At 39.1% G+C, this 26,008-nt stretch overlaps 1 protein-coding gene across 2 annotated transcripts in view; it reads left to right on the plus strand.

Annotated features, from left to right (window-relative positions):
• The first annotated feature begins 2,537 nt into the window (after nucleotides 1-2,537).
• The window catches only part of FBXL7 (F-box and leucine rich repeat protein 7), a 305,177-nt gene continuing 281,706 nt past the window's right edge, over nucleotides 2,538-26,008 (plus strand). The window contains exon 1 of one of the 2 annotated variants that reach the window (XM_027681710.1): nucleotides 2,538-3,135. In XM_027681710.1, the coding sequence (XP_027537511.1) occupies nucleotides 3,057-3,135 (79 nt within the window). In that variant the 5' untranslated portion in view covers nucleotides 2,538-3,056. The remainder of the gene's footprint in view (nucleotides 3,136-26,008) is intronic. The other variant, XM_027681728.1, reaches the window with a different exon arrangement.

Consider the following 26,008-nt stretch of genomic DNA (forward strand, 5'->3'; position numbering starts at 1 on the left):
TAGGGATTTTTTTCTGTTAAATCAGGAAGAAAGACTCCTCTTGCTTTTTAGAAATTATAGAATTGATTTTGAGTCAATCTAAACTGCAAAAGTATGCAAGTCAAGGAAGAACTCAATATTGAAGATGTAGCTTAATTCTTTTGGCAACTGAGAAAACAGTGTTAAAAAAGAGAGGTGCTGGCTATATGACTAGCTACATAGCATGGCTATTTGCTTTACAGTACAAGATGAAACTTGTCTCTGTTTAGAATCTAGAAAATGGTGGAGTAAAGTCAAGAACATCAAAGGATATTTCTCATACTGTACCAGCAGTAGTATGATAAAACAGAATTAAGTGATAGCAGACAGAAGGAGGCAGAAAACTTACAGGGATCAAAATAGAATTTGAACAAGAGCTCCAGGTTTATAGTAGAGATAAGGTGGACTAAGAAGTGTGTCCTAAAGATATGCTTCTTGCAGTTTAATTACTCTAAGTTCCTTTGGTAGTATGATGAACATCAGTGTTTTGATGTTTAGAGACATATGGTCCTTTGTTTTTAAATTTACAAGAAGTCTCATTCTAAGCTTACTCTAGGTCTACAAGGTGATTTGACACTGATCAGTAGCACTAGTTCTTCTACTGCTGATTCTTGCCCAAATCAAACATTTCTTACTTGACAGATTACACAAGAAACAAAAGATCACTCTCTCCTTCATTGGCGAACAGAAGCCTTGTTTCTAACACTTAACTTCTCTTACCCTGTTTTGACTCTTCACTACGCCTGTTTTTTCTCTTCACTACCTCTGTTTTTCTTGCAGTATTTAAGTGATTGGTAATTATGTTGCCCCTGTGTGCCTTACATCCCAAGATTCTTTCTGCTGTAGTCAGGTCTTTCCTGCCTTCTTTTGGAAAACAAGAGTGTGACTTCATCATATTGTGTAATCAAGTTTAAATTAGTGCAGGAAAAGATTGTACAAAATAATATTTTTTATTTCTGCAATAACCTTCATAACCTGAGGGTAAAAAGAAATAGAGGTCATTGATCTAAAAAGCAGTCTATTTGCAAAACAATCTACATAAAAAGTTTTTAGAAATTTTGTATTTTTACCTTAAAATTAATAGTTTGGTATGTAGATTTGCTGCATATAGCTTTTTTTGTTGTAAATTAATGTTTTTTTATCTTGTACTGTAGTTCAAAGTATGTTGTGAAAATATCTATGTTTACATGTTTCATCTGGGTAGAAAAAGTTTTTGTTTGGTTTTGTTGTTGTTTCTCATAAAAAGAGGGCCTTTGTTTTAAAGTTGTAGTGAACAGTAAATTGCATTTGTCCAACTCTCATGCAAGTATTGGTAATACTTTCTTAAACTGTCTAACAAGGCCCACTACAAAGTCCCTAAGCAGTTAGACATTACAATCTCCCCTTAGGAAAGGGTAAACTGATTAAAAAAATTCTTTTGAGTTACTTTTACATGATTGCACTGCAAGTTGGCTTCCTTCTTGAATGTCTACCTGAAATGTACTTCCAAAAATGATAATTGTTTTCTTTATCCAGAATCCATTGTAGTTCTAACTGTACAAATAAGTTTTCCTTATTTTAGGAAAATAATATAGTTTTCAGATTTATGTCCCTTATATAAAACTCCCATATGGTCATTTTGTACAAGTTAAGGTCTTTTGGCAGTTGTACTAGTAAGAGAGTGACTTATGATCTGACATATTATGAAAATCTTATTTCTGGTTATAACAAATGATCCTTGTGAAATGGTGTAGAAGTAACTCTCCTTTTTTAGTGTTTCGAAAGAAGTTGTTCACTAGTTCTCCTTTAGAGTGATAAAGTTGTTAACTGCATATGAGTTCTATTTATTTCCATTCTCATGATTCTCTCTTCTTCACTTACAGGTGAGATGTCTATCCCCAGTTTTTTGCACACTTTTTCAACAACTGAAGTGAAAAGCAGCTAGTACCACAGCTTCATCTAAAATCAGCTTCACACTTATTACTTTTCTTTGGCTTCTCCAAATAAGGTTAAATTCTAGGTAATTCTCATCCACTGACTTTCTGTTCCAGTGGAGTGGTTGGTAAAATAATTTGTTTTAATTCTGGTGCAGAGCAGGAAGGTCTAATCCCAGGAATGGGTCAGCCAAAATTATGCTACGTAAATTACAGCAAGTTACCTTTATTGCACTATAGATAATATGGTCTTGGACTAAACCAGGGTTTGGGCATTGAACTCAACATGAATGAGTGTGATTTTTGGTGTCATGAGCTTCATTTTTATTTAGTATTTCAGATGGTTACTGTCTTCAAAAAATTAAGCCAAACCTGCATAATACACACAAAGATTAGACATGTGATGAACCAGGGGAATGCTGAATTTGAAGAAACAGCAGAAACGTGCAGGCAAAGGACTCTCAGTCTCCGTTTTGTTTTTTTTGCTCTCCCAAAAGAGAGTATTCTGGCAGGAAATCATCTTTTGCTTGCCTTTCTAAAAGTAGGCTTTGCATCTATTGATCATCTTGTGTTGTGCACACAGACTATGCACAGATCAGGGTTGCTCCCTAAAGGGGAGATGGAAGTCAGGTGTGATCCCTGGACTATCAGGACAGGGCCTCTCTAGTCCTGACCCATCCCTCAGTTCCCATAACAGCCAAAAGCAGGACAGATCTGTAGATGGTTACAAAGTCCTACCAAGAGTTCAGATCACAAGACAATATCAAGCAATAGGCAGACTGAAGGTCAAACCAGGAAGTTAGTCCATAGGTCAGGATTAAGATTAGGTCCAGTGATCAGCCAGCAGGTCTGTAGCAATAAGGCTAGGCTCAGGTCAAGCCAGGAAGCCAGCCTGTAGGTCAGGGCCTAAGTCAAGGGTCTTTCATGGCCAGCCATGGCTGTGGAGAATAGCACTCATCTGTCATAGCCCAGGCAAGGAGTGGAGGCCCAGGGCTGAGCTTGAATAGACTTCTGGGCTCAGAAGTGTGGGAGCAGCCTCATCTGAGGCTATTTAGGATGTATTAGTGCATTGGGCCCTGACAGACTGGGGCTATCCTGTAATGTGCTCCAGAATGTTTAAAGGTAATGGATTCTTGTTGTTCCTTTGTTATCCTGGTTGTCCCTTCCTCCATAATGGAACCACCAGTATATGAGAACAGCACAGGTAAGACATGCTTCTTATTTTAATATACTGAATTCTTAACAAAGCCTCTTCTCCCCATAGTCAAGTAATTGCTAAATTTCAGAGATCTTTGTGATGTCTTTTCATTAAAGTCTCCTTTCATCATGCTGCTAACATTCTCCTTAAACATCACAAGTAGAAAAAAATGCAGGGTGTTTCATTATAAGTTGAAGATGACTTATGAAAGCAAATTTCTACAATTTGCAGAGCCCTTGCTGAGCAAAGATCAAACTTTTTGTTTAGTTTGGATATTTCTTATTTCTTAAGAACCTTTTAAAATTCATGAGGGAGGTGTGTGTGCAGAGGAAAAAGAAGAATTGCTGTCATCTTACAGTAGGCTGGTGGAAGGAAGGAAAGGAAGAGCCTGGACTCCTATATCTGAAGATATGCTGGCATGACTGAAGGGGAGAGTGTTTTATCCTATAAAGCTAAGACACTAAATGTGACCCTGAGCTGCTGCTGCAATGTGTCTCAGAGGGGATGGGAGAAACTCCTATTTCCCTTGGTAAGAAGCTGTAAGTTGCGTTGCAAGCAGCTGAAGTGGAAAAACCTGGCCTCACTGGTGGATAAATGCTCTCCATGAGTCAGGTCAAAGTCTTCTGTAAATGGGTTCACATTTCTGTAGATGTGAGCCAAGCAGTTTTGTGGATTTTTTTGTTCTTAAAATTGCAGCTTTATAAGAAAGCCCATGTGACATTTTCTTATCTTTTTGCTGGCTGGCCTCCTTATCCTTGTGTGGTAACAGCCGGACAATGAGTTTAAAATAACATTGGTATTTGACTGATGCACACATACTTCAATTTACATGCTACATTTAGGATGCTGTACAGTTATTAACCTGATAGAAACTTGTGAGTAATCAGAGAACTGGTGGAGTTGGAAAAAGATGGTGGCAAGAAGCACTGAACAGCTCTCAGGGAAGAGAAGCGAATCTTACCAACTTGTCAGGAGCTGGGTATCCAATTCAATGAGGTATTTCACTGCATATCTTGCATGATAGTTTATGTCCTTTAAATTAAAGGAGAAACTACACAAATGTCTGGATTCTTTAACCAAATGAAAGTCAAATGGCCTCTTTTCCATGCTGCCAAGTGTTAAGATACAATGATTCATTTTTTCATCTGTGAAGTTTTACTGGTTTGTTACTTTTATCAAGTTGACTCTACAGTTGGATCAGTACCTGATTGACAATGAGTCGTGTAGCATATCATGTTCATTTTTATTCCAACTTGTCATTTTTTTTCCCTTATATTGTGAAATTCTCAAATCATGATTGTCAAAAGCAGAGATTCATTCTGAGAACACGTATTGTCAATCAAGAAACTCTCTTTAAAATGTTATAAGATTGCCATTTATCCTCTGAACAGGAAACTTTATGGAACTTTACTCTGTTCCTGCTTAATCACCATTTTTAAGGCCCCTGTGATATTTGTTGTGCTTGTAGGGACAGCACATAACTGCTATCTCCTTGCACCTTGGGTACCTAAAAAATAATGCCAGCTGTCTCATTACAGGGTTCTGTAAGGAGATGGAAAATTGCTGTCCGGAAATAGTGTGGTAATTAGCCTGTTACCCTGCACTATCGGCAATGACTAACTGTCTGAAACTCCTTCCCTGGAAAATACTGTTTTGCTGATATGAAAAGACTCACACTATATGGATAGTACTCATGGTGATTTCAGTCCTCCTGACTCGACTCTAGAAGTTTCCACAACTCCCTCAATTTAATGGAAAAGTAATGGAAAAAACCTGCAGTGTAAACACTTGATGGGCAGGGCAGCCTCCCTGATTCTGTGAATCCTGTGCAATGTGATGAATGTGCAGTGCCATTGACAGTGCATAGTTTAATGGTAGCTTATGTCTTTATGTTTTACTGGCTTGGAATGATCTGACTGGGTGCTTCTCCAGAACTAAGCCTTGCTTGCAGTGATGTCCTGTTTCTCATGATACCCTCTTTCGCCGTTTTGTGTTTTAATCTGTACCACGCCCATTGTTCTTGTTGGCTCTGGGTGTCTGGCCCTGCAGGTCAGGTGGCCTTACCAGAGAGATAAAGTAACTTTTGTGTGTTGTTTGGAGCAAACAGTTTAGGAGAGTGAAGTTTCAGCTTGATGAATAGTTTCTGTAAAGGAAAGTCAAGTACTTAATATTCTCGCATCTGTTCTCCTGAAAAGCAATAATAGTTTTTGTTTGAAGTGTGACAATAAAAGTCTTGGAACTAGAGAAACTGCTTCATTCTGAAAAACACATACAAAGGATGAGAAGTCAAAAAAATTGGTAATCTTTACTCTGGCCTGCTTTTAATCTCTATTTCTTGCATTACAAATACTGCCTAGAATAATTCTCATTGGGATTTTGAAAGCATAGTCACATTTTCTAAGTCTCCCATCTCATTTTATACTACAGAGTTGTCCACTTCATTTCAAATAGCATAATTGTACCAGAAAATGACAGAGGAACTCTCTTCAAATGGCCTTTGGTTTTTCTTCCTTATTCAACATTGAAAGTTGAGTGACTGCTATTTTTTAAGGTTCTTGAACAGCTTTGCATGTTTAAAAAGTTATTTGTAGGCAAATGCTGTTTTCTGCTAAGTTCTTTCTCCTTCCCTCCTAACTATTAGTTCAACTTAATTTAAAATAAGCTGTCTGCATTCCAGTCACACTTGCTAGACTGTGAAGTGGGTACATGTAGAAGTATTCTAGCCAGAAGCCACAGAACACACAAGTATGTTTTGTTTTATACAAGTTCAATGCATGTTGTTTGCATTTGTATGAAGGACTAGAACCTTATAAATGTGTTAGTTAAAGCCTTCATTTTGACTCCATATTGATAGTTTGGAAATATTGGTCAACCGTTGCTTACTATTGCAGAGTTAAATAACTCACTCTGGGGTTTTCTGTTTGTAAAAACTCTTTCCATGTTAGGAAGCAATCCATTTTGTATCTCTCTAGCTTTTTCATAATAGTGTTTTTCCGTGTGAGTGAAACCTTTTAAACTGTTGTTCACGAAAGTTGAATGGGAATCATGAAATATAGTAAATCCCAGATGTACACATTGCTAGCTGCTTTGTGTTGAAGCACTGCCCTCCAGATTTGAACTATCACTGTTACGTGCAAGAATGAAAACTCTGAAAACCCTGTTCTTGGTGCATGTGATCAGTAGACACAATAGACTTAGACAGGATATAACCCCTGCGCATGTGCCAATGCATGGCCTTATACATGAGCCTGTCAGGGAGTAAAGAACATCAGTTATAAATCTTTTTTTTTACTGTGCTGTTAAGAGAAAATTGACATTTGGAACGGGAAACATAATTTTCTGTTGTATGATTTCTGTGTAAATATATATAAAAACTTCTTTTTTCTTTAAGAAAGTACGTCTCTGTACATTATGAAAGGAGGTAACCTGTAAATTGTATGTTTTTTAAAGAATTTATTTTCCTTGAAAAACTGAAGGATGACTTCCCAGTGTAGCATTTATTCTAGGTGAATAAGTGATGATCCCTTCAGTTGCTTTAGCTTGTGAGGAAATTGGAATCTGCACAAACAGTCCTTAGCACATTCACAAATTATATTTATCAACAGTATAGCCTAAAGGAAAGCCGTTTTAATTGCAGTAGATGCCTAGTTCAAAATTATAAACTGCAGAAGTTTGGCTCAAAATGGTAGGTAGCTTCTTGCAGAACAAAACTCTGATTCATTTTAGATATTTCATTTTTTTTTATCTTTGGGCATAAACAGGTTTTTGCTGTGTCAAACTTTATTGCACTGAACAAGACATGGGTTTCTATGGTAGCTGACTCACAGATGATGAAGTATGGGACTGTGATTTCAAGTGTGGTAACCTGATTTTTCTTCACTTGGTACTTGAATCCAGCCATCATCCTTTAAATGAGAGTACAGAATAATCCGCTTAATACTACCTGCTTGACAGTATAACTGTTTTATTTTACTTTCTTATCAACCTGTTTACACTAAAAAAAATGCTACTTCAGTATCAGAGGCTGATACTATTGTTTAGGCTGTAAACTAGTAGCAGCTGTTTTGAAAAGAAAATCACACCTTTGATAAATTGATTTCAATATAAGTGTAGGAACCATGAAGCAGTGTTCTGCAGTCTCAGCACAGGGTGAGGAGCACTTAACTGCTTGAATAGCTGCTTTGTAATTGCAGCTGTTAAATCTGTGTAACCTTTACCTAAGCTATGCATCAATGCCTTTCCTACACATCTGTGCTCTGCATATTGCTTGCAAGTACTTAAGCGTGTGTCCTCTCAGCACAAGCACAGGTGACCAGTAATTCAGTTCTATTTTGAAATTTCTCTAATTGAGCATTCATGGGGCAAATTGATACAACTCATCCTCCTCCATCTGTTAACTTGGTGCCTCTGACATGACAGAAATGACTGATTGTGGGACTGTGCTCTGGTCAGGTGAGTGGCAATTGAGCTGACAAAGCAGTGGTTTACCCCTGCTGACAGGGAGGCTTATTAGTCAGAATCATAATGAGCTCCACTGATAGAAGAGGATGGCAGTAAATCACAATTTCTTGTGCTGTGCTTTTCTGTTTAGAGACATCTGAATACTCAGTTCACAAATAAAATAGATTCTTTGTATTAAAGCTACATTTCAGACTACCTTGACTGTTAGGGTGCTTTTCAGCATCACTAGGAGGATAATGTTGTTGATCGCCTTTGCTTTTTTTTCCAGGGGATTGCAAAATACTTGCATAAAACCGTTTTATTTTTGTGGAATTAGTGCATGCCAGGTCCCTATTTTTTTAATGTGATGGCCCTATTTTTGTTTATGACGGTGATGTATAGTCTGTCAGTTCAGAGTAAAGTTGGGACGCTGGTGTAGCAATCAGCACTTGAATGATGAAAAAGGGAAATATCAATATTTGTGTCCAATTCTCTTTACTTATTTCCAGACTAAAAATTAATAGCGGGGGCTAATGAAATCCCTGTAAATTAACTTTTGCAAGATTTGAACATGTACAGGCCATCTGTTTGCCTAGGAAGACCAGCCAAGGCCTTAGCTGAGACTTTAACTGCATTTGGAAATGCAAAACATGAGTTTTATAGTGCAATTGTTCTTATTTCACTCTCAGGCTAGCTGCAACAGCTGAACTGAGGGGAATCCCTAGGCAAGATAAGTGTTGGATATTTTCATGGAGTGTTCCCTCTATGCAAAACAAAATCAGAAAGGATCAAAACATTCAAATGAACAGACTGAACCTGCATGTTTTTCAGAGCTTTTTTTGCTATCTGGAATGAAACAGCAATATTCAATACAATTTGCTATGGTTTTATTCTAATTTGTGAGAAATTAGGAAAAATGAGGGGTCAAATGCAATCCTATTACAGTTCCTGAAGTTAACTATGCAGGAGATTAGTTTCCTTTCAGGCAGGTAGGAACCAACCCACTCTCCCTGAGAGTTCTAATTAGAACAGCCAGTAACAGAATCAGTGCTGGATCTTTAATAAGACAGTCAAGTTGTGCTGTTGGTAAAGGCAGCAGAGTAACTTGGTCAGCTGACAAAGTGCAGGCAGGTGCCATTCAGAGAGGATTTTCTCACCTGCCTAGCAGGTTTGAGGATGTGTGTTGAGAAATGAGGTTGCTGGTGTTTTAAGCCTAGTGATTTACAGACTGGTAAGGAGTTGTACTTCAAAATATGACCAAGCATCTCCTTGCTTTGCGCTTCTTCAGGAGCCAGTCATGAATCTAATATTTTTTGAACTCAAAGGAGGAAAAAAAACCACCTTGAAAAACCCAGAAAAGCAGCTTTGTAAATGCCATTTCTGAAGAGGGAAGGAGAGAAAACAGACAGATGCACTTCGTTGACCCTTCATTTTCTTCCCCCACGCTCTCCTCCCACAACAGCTTAGATCATTAAGCTCCTGTATAATTAAAACTTGGTCCAAGTCACACTAATTCTGTTTACTGGCCACAGTGAAGGATATAAATACCTAATCACTTCCTTACACAGAGGCTGCTTCCTGCCGGTGGTTTGCAGTTGTGAAGGACTCTGTCCCTCAGCAAGCTCCCTGTACAGCTGCTCGTCCTGTGTGAAGGAGTCTTACTCCAAAGTGGTCCCCTGCCATGGCACATTTATTTCCACAGATTCCTCCTCCTGTTTTTTCAAAGGCAGTAATATCACTTTCTATAAACAAACAGCATAGAAAGGCTATTGTCAATGCACATAATAACTTGAATTAAATGAAAAAGGGAAGAAAAAGCTGTCTTTTGAGGTTTTCTGAAGGGACTGCTATTCTAATGGGCAGCTGAAACCACAGCACCAAAGTCCTCACAGATGAATAGGTCCTGAACTTAAATCCGCTGAAGTCATAGCGATGGTTAATTGACAGCAACATCATTAATACAGAGTGTTCTCTCCTCAAAGTGGAATGCAAAATGTCCATCGGTAATCTTCAGAGCATGCAAAAGTTAAACAAAGTGCTGCCTGCGGTAATATTTCTTGGGCATTTTCAATCCATCCCTCTCTGTAGGAAGAAATAACTGTCAGCAGGAAAGCAGAGGAGGGAGAACCTTCCTAATTCACATCACCATGGTCTTGTGAAGTTGTCATAAGTGGCAGCTTGAAATAAGTAGCTACTCTTGAGCTCCAGTAGGATAGACACAGCTCTGACTCTTTGGGAAGGGGGAGATGTACTAACAGTCGTATAACAAGTTTTGACACTGCCAGTGGAGGAATTCTCAAAATTAAATGGAGCATTTCCTCGAGACACTGAAAACCCAGAGCTGTTATTCTTGCTGGTCTTGGGCTTGGCAACTCCAAGAAATTAGTCTATGAGCTTCTGCTTCCTCTGTGCAAGAAGAAAGTGCAGACTCGCAAACCAAGTGAACCTAAATAGATGCACTGCAGTCGCAGCCCTTCGCCTTTGCTGGAAGTTCCAGGAATACCCACTGTTCTACTGAGGGTTGAAGAGAATTATTTCTGTCTTTTCTCTCTCCTTATTTCTTAAAGCTGAATGCTGCTATAACCAAATAAGGTTGGACTCTATTTTGCTGATGTTTTACCTATGCTACTGGGTAAAGTCCCGATGAAAGATACTAGTTACATGATCATGATTAAAGCTCTTTAATAAAATAATTTCCAAGTGATAGTGACTAATTCAGTGTTTAAGGTGTAATCGAAGAGTGACAAGTCAAGATGTACAGTGCTTGTACTTTGGTGTTTGAAGTGAGTCTGCTTTTGTTTGGAGTTCTTTTAATACTTCTCTAAGTTATATGGGGGTGAAGGCTAATAGTTGTACACTTAGTCTGTGGTATTTGATATGTACAGATGCTTCAGCTGAATCTTTTAGAGAAGCACAGGCCTTTTCTAGTTTTAGTTACATGGGATATTAATAATAAAAGTAACTTTAAAGTAGTAGCCATATTAACACCTTGAAATTTATAAAAAACTCTCTGGGATACAAGCTAAAGACAGATCTATTTGAATCAATATAAAAAAATCACTGGGATATAAGCTAAAGACAGATCTATTTGGACCAAAGCTGTGTGAAGTAAAAGCAATTTAACAGATACGAATTTAAAATACATTGTTTTGGCTTTACTTATTCTCTGCAACAGATTGATACTTCGCTAAAAGTCCTTCTGTGTTTAATTTCTGCCTAATGTTTTGTAGTAGAATTAATGATTGAAATAATTTTATTTGAATGTGGACCACTTAGTGAGCATTCCAATTTATTTGTCTTCTTCTATATTCCTTTCCTTTGCATGTTGCCCTGCATATCTGTTCATTACCTTCTATCAGGCCACCTAATATCTGCCATGATTTTTTTTTCTCCCCCCTTGTGGAGGCAGAAATGCAATGGATTGCCTTGCGTGTGTTTTTTTTCATTTATTTTTAAGTATTATATGCAGTTTTCTAGAAGAGAGAGAGCAAAGAACTGGGGATGAGGTTTGTGTCGGATATTTATTTAACGGACTGAATGTGAGACTTTGTCTACTATACAGCCAGAACTTCCTCCTCCCTGGCCCCCTCCTTCCTTCTCCCTGAGAGATACTCATGCAGTGAGAAAGGAAGAGTGATCTACTCCAGCTGTAAGCCAGAAACTGCAGATGGCCTTTTAAAATATAGCTGCTGTGGTGCTATTACTTCTCCTACCTCAGCTTCAGTTTCAACCGGCCTTCCCTCATCTTGTAATTGGTCTTCTGCAAATACTAAATCATTGGGTGTAGTAGTAATGCTCTGTCAACAAAAAGCTGTGTGTCATCTGAGTGTTTCTAGTAAATATGTGTTATCTGGCCAATTTATCTAAGTGTTTAGCATTGGAAAATGCATGTTTGTAGGATGCAGTGGATCTAAGGCAGAGATAAAATTCATCTCTGGTATGCTCCCATGTTGCCTGTTTGATAGGAAAACAACTTCTGCCTAGTAGAGTATAATGATGCAGAGTGGACCAGAAGACAGAAAAAATGTGCTTTTTCCACTGTCCAACATGGAGAGAAGTTACCGCTAAAAAAATCTCTAAGATGGTGAGACTTTCACACAGATCCTTTTGGTTTATCATGAAAGCAAGGCTTGCTTGTATATTACAGAAATATTAAAATTTCAGGAACTTCATGTAAAAAACCCCACTTTTGAAGCCAAATACTTGATTCAGTCTTAGGCATGGTGCCATCACTGTTATCTCCATAATTAACCACTGCACAACAGCTGTCTGTGTAATGAGAGCAATTAGCCTTCTTGGTGTTTTCCCTCTCATTTCAGAACTTTCAGGTTCTAAATTTAGTTGTCTTAATGTCTTATTTAGTGGGAAAAGGAGATAAAATGGTCCTATATGATTAGCAAAATTTTTCAAGCTGTAAAGAATGGGAAAGGAAGAGTGAGAAATTATTTCCTAATATTTTTTAAAAATATTATGCTTTCACTATATTAAAGACAGCCTGCAAAACCTCTAAAAATATGGGCAAATGATGTTTCTGAGGCTTTAACAGCATAACAGGTTCAGTATAAAATTCAGAGACTCAAAGAGAGAGATTTCCAGAGATGTGGGTATTATTAAAATGAATCTAAAATACCTCTTCCTCCTTTTCTCCTTTTCTTTGCTTCTGAGGTAATTTAGAAAATCTTGCATAAGTAACTCAGGTTGGAAATGAGGCCATACTTGTAGAAATAGTTTTAAAAAACTGATTTTTTAAATTATATTTCTTAGGAAAATAAGAAATTTCTTCTGAAGATGAAAGAGCAAACTCAAGCTAAATGTATCGCCTGGATTCTTAGCACTGGGAGCTGACTGGCACTTTTCTTTTTAACTTATGAATCTGCAAACTGCACAGGTAATTCTGTTGTGCTAGTTATCTAATTGTGAGTGTCACTATTCACATGGATCAGGCTAGCATGTTTATGATGTGATGCAAAGCCAATGGCAGTCATTGCAATATTCTTTACTCCATCTTCCTTGCCAAGTCTGAATGATTTACTTCTCAGGTCAACCTATGGCTCTTGGCTAACTTTCAAGCTCAGTATTATCTAATCTACAAATTGCTGCTGTTCCAACAGTTCAAGCCAAAAAAAAAAAAAAAAAAAAGAAAAGAAAAAAAAGAGAGGAATTTAAATGAGCAAAGGAAAAAAAATTGCCCAATTGAATGAATAATTGAAGATGAATTTTGGTCCAGAGAGAGAGGTATTTCAATCTAGGGAATAAAGAGCAGAAGTAATGGCAGCTGCATAAATAATTGATAAAGTCTTTTGTTGCTGAGACTGAGGCAAATAAGGAAGCAGTGATTTTCCCCTCCTTCCTTGCATGGACTGCAGTGATTTATCCTTTAAGCAACTGCCCACATAACTGTGACATGAGAGGAGAAATCTCTGAAGGTGACTGCAATGGGAAAGGCAGCACTTCACTTATCTGTCTTTTGATTTGGAGGATAAATGATGTGGACAAGTTCTGTTGCAGAGAGGAGAGTGCATATTTACACAATATTTCCTTAGGCAAATTGATCTCTGACCTGTATATTAGAAGTAATGTGTGTTGTGGAATCAAATTCTAAGTTTTGTCTCTGCTGCTGTTTCTTGGGAAGACAGAGATGATTCATCTTGTGAGGCTGGCAGTCATCCCTATACAGCAGTTACTACTGTCAGTATTTCTATTGCAAGATCTTCCCTAAGTTGGCCAAAATAATGATGCTAAAAAATTGCTTCAGTTCAATGTATCTGAGACTGTCAGGGCAGCTACATTCTAATAAACACAGGTTTCTGAGCTGCCACTTAACTTATGCAGTTATGCATTTAAAAGCTTTTGCTTTCAATTTGATTATGGGTTATTGCCTTATGCCTGACAAAGGGACTAACTTTGACTCCCTTATGTCTGGTCTCTTAAAAAAGAGGTATGAAGATGAGGTAAATTTTTTCCCATGCTCCTTGGTGTTTCCTAATGGTGTCCACATGCATTGAGATAGTCTTTTGTTTCCTTAGGGTGAAAAATTTGCTGTTTGAACCCCCCAGGACACAACATGAATTTATTTAGCAGTCATTTGTAGACATCTCTAGTGAGTGCCACAAGGCAATAACATCACCTAAGTCACCTATAGCTACAATTGTCTTGATTCAGGTAGATAGCACCGTTTTCTCCTGTTTCCTGCATACAAGGAACAGTTTTATTTGTTCAGCAAGATCTTCTGCACGGAACTCTGCTGGAGCCTTGTTTCTGCAATGATGCGATGAAACAAGACCAAACCTAACAGTAGACTGAAAAAACACCAGGAGAGTAAGAACTGCAGGGTACTGGCTAATAAGTGATGCAACAACAATGTTATTGTTGAGTTTCCAATGGATTATGCCCCATTTTTACGAACACCTTTTAATATGGACCGGAGCATTAATATTGGGCTCAACTTCAATTTCACTCTTGCTGGAGTCAAAAGTAGAGTCAGAGTATGCATGAAGATGCCTTTGATACTCTATGATACTCTGCTTTTCAGAAAATACATAAGAAGACATCATCATTGTTGTAATATTTGTTGTTATTTAGCTGCAACAGATTAGGTAAAGAAGTGGTCATTCCCTGTAGTGTATATGTAGAGATGTTCATACACATCTGTCTTACACCTGAAGAAGTGTCCATGGGACAACTGCTATTAAGTTGCTTAAGAAAACCTTTTCAAAGCAATCAGTGTGTGAAAATTAAACCATTTGTCATTGGGGTAGCACTGTCTAGCGGTCAAAAAACTGCCTGCAGATTTTAGGCTTACCACATAACAGTGAAGGCTAGCCATACTGGACTGAGATACAAGAACTGAATGTTTCCTATGTGAGCATTAGATAGCTTAAATCAGTTCACTAATTCACAGTGTATGTCTAAAGAAGATTTTTAAGTTATCACAGCACATGTTTCAAGTGCTTTCCAAGGCTGGTTTTGACCCAGAAGGACTCCACTGTATAGGATGGTAGCTTTGCATTTGCAGGGGGGCCATACATTCACTAGGATCTTAAACTAATCATCTGCTTTATTATTGGTTAAAAACACATATTTAAAAACCCAGTTTTCTTGTCTCTGCCGCTTTCTAAGGCAAGTTAATGTGCAGTGATCTGATAACCATAAACTAGTGAGCTTAGAAATTAATCTCCGAGTAGTTAATGTATTAACAATCACTGTTTTTATGGCTCTATTTATACCTCAGTGATATATACAAGAGGGGGTGTTTTGATTGGAAAAAAAAATTAGTCAACATCCAAAATGCTGTCTATGTTACATCAAAAGAAAGGGGAACAAACCCTTTGAGCCTCTTTGTTGCTCTATTTATGTAGAAACTCCCAACTTGCAGCATGAACAGAAGTGGGCACAGCATTTCTTATCCTTCAGTACAGTTAAATATTTAGAAGTGGTCAAGAGACCAGAGCTGTTTAATTAGACTTCTTGTATATGTCTAGGAGTGAGCATACTTGAAAGTAAGTAGTTTGACACCCAGACTGTTGACCAGTACCAGTATTATAAAAAGCTACCCTTTTAGTTGTTTTGGTGCAGATACTATGGTATTCAGAGTGTAATAACTGAAACAGGCTGTAAATAGTTGTTGAAGAACTTTGTGGTACTGAACAGTTGTTGAAATTCTTTGTTGACAGATATGAAATGATGTTCAAGGGGTAGGCAAAGGGAACAAGTCCCACTTTGCACATACAGCATTGCTTGTCCTCCCATATCTCTGAGGAATGGTATATAGACAAGGACAGGTTGAACAGGGCTTTGAGCAACCTAGTCTAGTGAAAGGTGTCCTTGCCTGTGGCAGGGATGTTGGAACTATATCAGCTTTAAAGTCCCTTCCAACCCAAGCCATTCCATGATTCTATGATTTTGTTGTAGTCACCTGTCTTACTATCAGCTCAATACACTGTAGTGGTCAGAGTCCAGAACAGACAGCACTGGACTACTGCATAAATTCATAGTACACCTATATCTGACACATGCATCTGACACATACTGTTATGATATTGTACTCCTCTTTTCCACTTAATCCTCCCCCAAGCCTACCTCCAAAAGAGATAATAAAACTGAAGAAAAAAAGGTTGGAGTTATGCAATGACTTTTGTACGAGAAATCATCTCAATAGACTTCAACTCTTCAGGCTGGAAGGGAGAGAAGCAGATCTCACATGTAATACTTCAAATGTCACAGGCAATGTGAGTGACTTTTGATTGCTTAGTGACCCTTCTGATGCAGAAATAGGGAACAATCAATGAAACTGGCAGTTCTCAAATTCAAAACTACTTGTTAAGCAGCAGAAGACCCTACCACAGGATGTTATTGATCCCCTACATTCAAGGGGAAACTGGACAAATTTGTGGAAGAGAACAGTATCCTCTGTTATTAAATATTGTTCAGGAAGTGTGTCTGAGCTGCGAGTCATTGGAGACTGCATGCATGACAGGTAAGGATTGCTCCCCACTCACTTTGGTTGTACACTGTTCCCTAGGTGTGTGCCTTTTGGCCATTGTCGGTGGTAAGTACTGGGACAGGTCCAGGTTTAGCCAGGGTGACTGCCCCTGTCTTCTGAGAGGCCTCTGCACCTTAACCTTGTGTTATCAGGTGGTCTTTCCAAAAGCAGGTAGCATGTATTAGAGAGCCCAGGTAAGACAAACCTCTAATAACCCTAACTGATGATTTGACACATCTGCTATTGAGTTGGCAGATGTGCGTAGTATTGTGAGTTGGTTCCTGCTGGAGAAGTAACAACTTATATAATCTACTGTTCTTTGTCCCTGCCAGTTCCCCTTTTAGCTAGAATGCAGCCTTCAAAACAAATCATTACAGCAGGTGTACAAATCGTTGTTTTGTTCTTTCAGTAATCCAAGCAATACCCACTGATTTGCAGTAGACAAGGTATGCAAGTGTGTCCCTAGGATAGGCTGTTTCTACTTTTTCTGTCTACCCCTTTATGTGTATGAGTGTGTGTGCATATACATGCGTACATATATATACACACAACTTATTTATCAGAAGGCCATAGAACTGCATAGTCAAAGAATCTCAAGAAGTCCTTCCTAAACCTCACAGTTTCTCATATGCCAAGAAAATACCTTCAAATATTTTAATTCAGCCTATTTGTCTTGCAAACGTAGTCAGGCTCACCAAGACATAAAAGCTTTTGGTGAGGTTCTAAGTTAAATTTATGCAGCCTGCTATACATGGGCATCCCTATGTCAGGATTGGTCCTCTACCCAGTACCTTATGTATATTCTATATATATAGGTATATTCTATATATATAGGTGGGTGTGTGTATATATATATATATATATATATAGGTATATACTATATTATTAGTAATAGCTGTGATTTTCAATGTCAGACTGTCCATTGCCTGAATGATGGGTATTTAGCTTCAAAGCTGAGCTCACTGCTGTAAACACTCTTCCCAAGAGGCTGCAGCAGTAGTTGTAGTCTACAGTCCACTGGCTCGGCCACACAGGGGCAAACTACTCTTTTTAGCTTGGCATTAAGTTAAAAACAATGCACATAAAAAGTGCCTCAGGATTCATCAGATGGTAAGGAATCTGACAGATTATTTTTGTTTCCAGAGAAATCTGTTATATTTATAAAGGAGTTTCGCATTCTCAGTAGGGAATGAGATATTAGACAGTTCAGCCCTGTCATAGAGAGGACGCACTGCACTTAAGTAACATGTGGGATGAGAGAGTTCAAATTAAATAAATTGTTGTTGAAATTAATTTGGGTCTCACACCTAAGTACCTAAATGTATAGCTAATATTTTATTATTTTTCCTCTTAAAAATGCTTAACTCATTTTTCATTGTGATTTTGAGCAAGTGGAGAGACCTTTTGTCGTATAAACAAATGCTCTTTTTCATGAGTTCTGAGTGTGAAGGAGGACTTTTAATTTGCAAAGCCAAGTTTTGCATTATTATGCAAAAGTACCTAAATTCCAGTACAGGTAAACCAGTCATGGGCCATTTTTCTTTAAGTTTATAGTGCTTTTGGATTGTCATTTTCAAACCCAGTAAGTAATATCTTTTTACCTCCTGCAGTCAATAAATGAAGTAATCGGTGTAGAGGTTTCATTTTTTTGCTAATGGGCTTCACAAACAGTGCTGTTCAGAAGCCTTGAAGGGTAAGTTCTTCATTGGTCTCAGTAAGAGTTACCACAGGACAAAGAGAAGGTTAAAGAATCATTGAGTTAATACAACTAGGGTGGTGGCACCATCCTTCAAGGAGAGAGGTGTATGGTGGGAATTACCTTCTAGTTAACCTGCCAGAGGTTTCTCTTGCTTCCCCACTTTATAGGCAGTTTAAGTAAACACACATCATTACCTTTCTTCCACTCTTATTTCCACATTTTCCTGCTCCAAATAGAGCATTGGAACCCCCATCACTTACCAAGTACCTAACTTTCAATAAGAAAGTTGGTTTCAAGTGCTTTCACAGTTATCTTCATACCTTTGTTTTCTTCGTAATAGTGTAGTCTTTTACAACCCAGGGAAGATTTCTTTACTGCCCTTCCCATCCTCCCTAGCAGGCAGGAAAAGAAAAATTACCTTTTAAGTATTTTTCCTTTACCCTTCTACCACATGGCTGCAGCTTTTTATAGCCTCAGCCATCGCATGACCTGGGCCTTTTAGTGCACTGTGTTTAGGCTGGGTCAGTGCTCTTTAACCCTTTCTTATGGAAAATCTGCCCCACTACTTTCTTTTTAAAATGTCAGACTCTGTAAGAGTACTCTCCAGCTTCTGGTGTACAAACCCAGAGTCCTTTGAAGTTTAAAGGAAGTAGTATCTTTCTGCAGAACATCACAGATAACTCTCTTGCTGCTTCTAAATCTCTGTGTTACAGGGTTTCGCACTGGGAAGAGAAAGTAAATGCTTTCCTGGGGATCCTTTTTTTACAGCTGGTTCCTGGGGCTGGTAAGGCCAAGCATCTGCAGTCCTGAAATAGCCATGTGGTAGCAAGAGCTGTGGCTGCTGCCTTTCCATCTCGTCTGTATAAAATAGCCATAATGATTCTCTTTTCCTTACAGCTAATGTGGCATAATACTTAGAAGCTATGATTTCTGTCTTCCTCTGGCGTATCATAAACTTCCAGATTTTGAGCTGCCTGGAGGACGTTTTTCTTTGGAAAGATAAGTATAGGCTAGTCAACTTCATACAGCTGAAAAAAAATAGTGCTAAATATATATTTGATAGACAAAAAGGAGAACCAGTAATTTGGTTTAGTATCTTGATGAAAGGTAACTACTATGTACACTTAGACTGCTGAAATTGGGGTGAGGCTCCTGTAATCTCTGTGGTAAAGCCCCAAAACTCATCATGAAGATATTAATTCTAAGGGCCAGATAGTTTGCTAATGAGCACTGCAAGCAGAGCAGGTGCTTGTCCAGTCTTCATGCCATTCAGTGGAAAACCAGGTGTTTGAAATTGATCCATCCAGAGACCTATTTAATTACATACTTCTCCTACAGAAACTTCAGTGTTAGTTTGATGTTACCTCTTTGGCCTTTTTGTGAAATAAGGACATTTGAGGAGGGGGAAGAAAAGGCTCTTACTAACTTTTTGTCCAGAATCTCAAAAGGAGCTTTGAAAATGGCACTTATGTCAGGTGCCTTTATGTGCCTTTAACCTCTGAAAGAGGCTGCAGGAGGATGGTTCCTTTATTCACGAGACTTGTTTTGACTCTACAAACAGTTCTTACTGGGACCTTGGGGGTACTAATAGTCCCCAGTGGCCTTAAGCAACCTCATCTGGGGCCACCATTTGCCTATGGCCCATGAGCTCCATTTCAGTTCAACTCCAGGTCCTTACTCCTGCCTGAGCTGCTCTACAAGACTCTGTTACGCCCCTGCCAGGTCATGGACAGTTCCTGACCTGTGGACTGGTGGCCTAGCCTAGCCTTAGCCCACCCCCAGGGAGACGCCTGAAGCCTAGAGCTAGGGCCGCCCACCAGCCTGCCCTGCTGCCTGGCTGGAGCTATGGGCTGGCTCTGGTGTTCTGGTCCCAAGGCAGCAGCCAGTCCTCAATGTGCTCCAAAATGCTTCTTTGTGGGTAAGGAACAAAAATGTTTGTTTGAGCCAATTAGCACTCTGATAACAGGGATGTTTGTTGGTAGCGAATCACAACCCACTTCCTCTTGCACAGGTCTAGTTGTTGCTTCATTTGTATTGATGTCTGCGTGGTGAATAATGAGCAGTAAAATTAAAAAAAAATAAAGCTGCACAGAATACAAGTTAATTACATACTTCAGATTCACTGTGTTTGCTTACGTATGTGTGCATGAAGATAGAAAAGCTGGAGAGAAGGTTATCATGCTCTAATAGGTGATCATAGCTATTTGGGGCTTAGGCTTCTTTAAATTGTTGGTTTGATATCTGATCTGTAAAGATCACAGAAATATTCAGAGTGCAGGTCATGGGGAACACTGAAGTGAGGGTTATGCTTGCCTTTCTCTGGAGTTTCAGCATGGGAGGTTAAAGCATCTGTCATGGAATCTAGGGTCATCTTTGATTTTCAGGGCCTGCCTTCCAAAAGGATTTGAGAAGTTTGAGTCTAATTTTTTCATATTCCAGAAATTGTCCCTGCAGATCAGAATCTAGTGTTGCATTGCCACTGCTTTGTATGTTGGTGCCTGGGATTCTTCATCTTGGAGGAGAGTCTAATGTTGCACTGTGGTCCAGTCTACATCTAGAAGGCAGTCTTCAGCTTTACAACCTCTCTCCCAATACTGGATCATAAACTGAATAATCATAATCATAATAAAAACAACAACAATAATAATAATTTGAAAGACCATGTGTCAGTTCATGACTTAAGGTAGAGTTTGGGGCTGAATGTTAGAAGGATCACCTCAAGATGTGAGCCGATGCCCTGAGGCAGAAGCTCTGTGTTCCGATGCATGGTTCAAATCTCTGCCTATGTGAATCTACAGCTCTTGCATTGAGAATGGTTCCCTTACAGCAGCAGAGGTTAGTATCTGTGCTCGCTTGCAAGCTAGCATAGGCTTGCTTGGGCTCTGTGATTGACTTTTCCCTTAGTAGTGTTTTGCCTTGGCATGACTCTCCTGTAGGCAAAGTTAGGGTTAATTTTCTTACTGTATACTTTAAATATTTCAGCTATCTTGTTCAACTGAAGTGTCCTAGCACACCCTTCCCAAATAAAAATGAAACAAAACACTTGAGTGCCACTGAGTTTCATGTAAGGGGGCAATTGGTGCCTGTCTGCTCACTGGAGGTGCTTGTGGCACATGGCGGGGAGCCAGGCAGGGCATAATCTCCTGTCTCCGGGCAGGGGCAGAGACTCCCGCTTCATCTGTTTACACTTGCTGGAACCAGCATGTGAGTGTCACCAAGGCCCAGGGTTTGTAAGAGCTGGGCACTTCAGCAGTTGGTCCTGGGAATCCTGATCTGTAGGTCATAGGCCAAGGAGGTGGCAGTAGACTCTGCTCCAGCCAGCCCTGTGTGACCTTGGCCTGAGGGTGCTCAGAGCTTGGCTATGCTGCTGTCTTCAGAGGAGAGGGGAGGGGAGGGGATGGTCACCCAGAGGTGTCCTGCACAAGTCTCTTAACTCTCAGCATTAGCCAAGGTGTGGTAGGAAAAAAAACATTACTCTTTGTAATGATCTCTGTTTAGGGACAGGGAAAAAGAGCCTAAATTCTCATTGTCTTGCATTTGTGATTTTTTAAATTATTTTTTTTAGTATTTTACTAATCCTCTTATGAAACTTAACTAGTTTATCTTTAATTCCAGCTTTTTTTTCATACCTTTTTTTTAGTCTTCTGCCTTTTTTCCAGTTTGTTGAAAAAGAGTTGTTTCAATTTAGGGTTACTTCACCAATTGTTAGTTTATTCTGTATGCCTGATACTGGCATTTCTATGAGTTGTTATCTCTGACTGTCGCTGGAGTAGCTTAAAACTAAAATGCCTGATGGGCTGGTATAGCAGGTTATATTGTAATTTTAGTGTGCAAGTAGTTTCTCTCATCCCTCAGTCTTGCTGTATAAGATCTTCTTGCTTGGAAGATAATCAAGAGGTGCTTGTTGGTTTTGTTGTTAGGGGTTTTTTAAAATTTTTAATCATCTATCTTTCATACAACTTAAGAAACAAGTTATTCATCTCTGCTACTTTCCAGCAGCACTGACTTGTCCTAAAATAAGCTGTAACAGTAAAACATCATCTGCCCACTGAATGGGCTGCTTCCCTGGATTTGTTTTCCTCTTAAATATTGGTTTGCTTTTTTTTTTTCCCCTTTGAGTAACTGACTTCCAGAAAAAAAGGTTGACTTTTGCTTTTCTCTTCCTGTTATCATCTTTTTTGGTGCTTTTTTTTTTTTTTGAACCTACATAAAGCACTAATTGAGCAAAAAACATTTTGAATCATAAACAACCAGAGTGACCACTGCTACTCATTTCTTGTTTTTTTCCAGAATTTTATTTGGCAAGCAGGATGGGTGTCTGTGGGAGGAAAGAAACTGACTTAAATTTGGGGGAATACAGGATGGAGCTTGAAAGGGTGTGTCTTCAAAGATGTGTGCACATATGTCACACTTGCAAATTGGGTAATTACATATTTAGTTTCCTGTCTGTATACATGTGTGGGAGCAAATGTACGGTTCATCTGCCATAAGGGAGATCCATGCACTGAAGGCATCATCATTTTCAGACAGTTTTGAACCCAGTGCACTGGAAGAACTTAGACGATGGTGTGAGCCACCACGGTGACTCAGAAATTCAGTCTCAGTCTGTCTACCAAATCCTGGTAATAATTGTGATGTTAAATATGTTTTGGATTATGCTAGTGTCAATCCTCATGCCTCAGGAGAGCTTGGCTAAAAACAGCCTTATTCCATGTGAGTTTTAAATACCAATACATCCTTGGTACTACCTGTGTCCTTCTTGTGGAAAAATACCCCTGCTGCTGTATTTTATTTGTTGATACTGCCACTTGGCTAGCTTAACACATAGCTGGAAGCACAGGAGCTGAACGGAGAAAGAAAGAGAGGGCACATGCAGGTCAACATTCAGTGACAGTGATGAAAGACATAGAAAGATGATGAGGTTTTCTTGTAAACAGTTTGTATGGGTAGTTAACGAAAAGAATAAATTTAATGCTGGTTTTCACGTTTCTATTCTGTATCCCCAGCCTCCCACATGGTAATGCTCATCTTCCATTTGGAGTCCTTCTGATTACAACTGTGAAAAATAAGCTATTTCTGATACACCAATAAATATGCTTGCTCACTAGTCCTGAAAAACAACTCCTTGCAATTATGATTGTGGTGACTGCACATAATGAATGACAGAGTTAGTGGTAAAAAGTCTTGCTGTCATAACCAACCTTTTAAAAATGTGAAATTTCAAAACAAGTCCCACAGTGTTGGCACTTTGCATTTCAGATGCTTCGAAACATGTAATACAAGTTAAAACTTATTTCTGCCATGAAAATGCATGATATGGCCACCTAGGCATGTGTTGTCCTTCATTTTTCCTATCTGTAATGAACATTTAGAAATGAGCATTTTTATTCTAAGGTAAAATCATCCTTTCATGTTATTTATGGAATTAACTTAATTAAGCCAATAGTCTGACTCAATACTATAATCCTTAATAGAAATTAAGGATTAATTTCTTTAGAGATTGATGTAGGGTACTAGAATGGTGTACAAATAGTGTAATTATCACTAGTGCAGGTATGTCTGTTGTTGCCTGATACATGCTTGCTAGGTTTGGTATGGGCCCTGGAGGTTTTGGCATTGGGCTGGATCTCTGTTCAGACTCAGGATACCTTTCTAGGATTTGAGGGCTTAGGCCCTGTTCTTTGAGACTTAAACACACAGCAGGAAAATTCTAGTCCTACAAACTGATATTTTATTTCCCGTAGGAAGTGATAGGCAAGTGATAGCAAGGGGGCGGCAGGGCCCGTGTTTTGGTTTGATGTGGTTTGTTGGTTTTTTTTAACAAATAACTTTAGTTTAAGCTGTTCAAGAAGGAGATAAGAGGTTACCATGCCCAAGGCCTGGCTCAGTTTTTCCACTGTTGTTTTAGATTATGTTCAATTCAGAGCTCTGCCCCTTTAGTCAACTAGAACAAGGATCACAGAGTCATACAACGATTTTCATTGGAAGGGACCTTAAAGACGATCTAGATCCAACACTCTTGCAGTGGACAGAGACACCTTCCACTTGATCATGCTGCTCAGCACATGAGTAGCCTGCTCTTCCTGGTAAGGTAGTTCTGCAGTTCTTAGAGCCTGCCAAAACTGAAGGAAGGTGACTGCAAGAAGTGTCTGCTAGTTCTTCCTCATTCCTCTTCACAAGTTCTTTGCACTTTTCTTCTGTGAAAATGTCATGACTTTTGTAGCAGCCTAGTGGCTAAATTTGACTGGTCTGGTTCCTTTGAGCCTAAGTCCCCCTATCAGCATGGATTGATTTCCCTTTTAACCAAAAGCTCCCTGTGATATTGTCCCTGGTCATGCTGAGGCACGATGATACCCTTGTGATGGATCATAAAATGAGGGAGAGGGGAAAAGTTGCCTAAAATAATCAGTCTGCATCAACTGTATGCTGTACTCAAATTACCCCTGCATCTGTGTGAGTGTGTTGCTCTACAGTGAGGCACTTTTTGAAATTCTGGATGTGTTTGGAGGAAATGGGTCTTTTGGGCTCAAAAAAATGTTCTTCTGGCTAGGTAATTGTGATTTTCAGCTAAGCAAGAAAAAGGAGGTAAGAAGATGAAGCAGGCAGGCCTTTGCACTGAAACAATCATTCTGGGAATGAAACCCAAGGGACAGATCTTAAGCAATGTAGACAGTCCTAGGCACACCAGAGCTGATCTACTTCCTATGATACCTTAAATTCTTTAGGATGTGCCAGTTTCAGATGTGGGAGATCTAAACCTCATCTACTCAGGTCCTGTGGTTTTTGAGAAGGATACATCCTGCCTGTGACTTCTGGAAAATGCAGCTGTTCCGTCTCATATGATGCTTCTTGCAATGTATGATACCATACTTTTTCCTGGCTTGTTCCCAGGAGCAGCTAAAACCTGCTCTTCCAGTAGCTGAAAACTTTACCAAGCCTAAAGCATTGGCTACGTTATTAGTGGTCTCTATTGCAAGTCCTGAGGCTTAAAACAAGTATTTCTGAGGCAATCTTCATGCCTATGCTGTGGCTGCATTGTCCTGAGATGCAGCGATCTCTGTGCTGATTGGTGCCTTGCGTGGCATACCAGTCTTCTGCTTTTTCTGTTGTTTTATCCTTCAACTCAAAACACAGTCTTGCCTTGGCATATGACTCTTATTCAGACAGGTCAATACCATGGTCCTAAATTCCTGAAAAAGAAGTGGATTCCTTCAACCTAATTTTGCTTCAGCTGGATTCTTCCCACAGGTTTAGATTGTGACATTTGACTTTGTCATCCTATATAGCATTTCATCTCGAGACAACAGACTTGCAACTGCTTTCTCTCTCTCCTGGGAAGAAAAGGGCTGACTCTGAATGCCCCATAGCTTAATATTCTGAGATCTGATCCATACAGGCTTTAAATCTGTTTGCTTGGAGAACTGGCAACAGGAGAACAGACAGGCAAGGAAACATAGTAAAACTCTAATATTTAACAGGTAAAATACAAAGACCAAGATCAGCCCATTAGCACTGTTTTCCTGCAGCTGTGGAGAATCTGTTGGGCTGGGGCAGTATCACAGCATGGGTTTGGGGCTTTTTTTTTTTTTTTAATTTTGGAGATGTATCTAGATGATCTAGCTCTAGCTAATGCTGGCGGTGTCTGTAGTGGAACCAAATCTCTTTGCTACAAAAACAATATGTCAGGTGGGTTTTGTTTTTAATGGTGGTCTTTTGTTGTTGGGGGTTTTTTTCTCCTGTGACAGAATTTTCCATTCTGTTGCTTCTCTTTAAGCCTTTCAGTAGCTATGGAAAGTTTTCCCTAATCTCTGTTTCTTGAGCCTGATGAAAGATAGGAGGAAATCTGACCAGTGGATGAAAGAGGCAGGAGAAAAATATTTCTTACCACAGAAGACAAGTAGTGAGGTTTAACAAGTGTCTACTGTCTGTAGTTTGCAAGGAAGGAGTTTGTCTCAGGCAATGAGGGACTCTGTGTTCAGGCCAAAAGGTTTCTTCGAAGAGAAAGCATTTAATGCAAATGACTGGCTGGTACACATCAGGTGGTTACACTGCACACATTCTCAGCATATGTCACTGAATGGAAAAATGGAAATCAAATATCTTAATTTTGCTATTGGATTTCTGAGAAGCTAGGAACTATTTTAATCTGTCAGGACTGTGACAAATATGGTTGTATGTGACTTGGAAAATATATACCAGTTACATCACTTGGAGAGGAGGTGATAATAGCAAAGCATGAGCAGAGTTGCCACTGTTTA

Source organism: Neopelma chrysocephalum, unplaced genomic scaffold, assembly GCF_003984885.1.
Source record: "Neopelma chrysocephalum unplaced genomic scaffold, ASM398488v2 Primary Assembly neopelma1_22b, whole genome shotgun sequence".
NCBI lineage: Eukaryota > Metazoa > Chordata > Aves > Passeriformes > Pipridae > Neopelma > Neopelma chrysocephalum.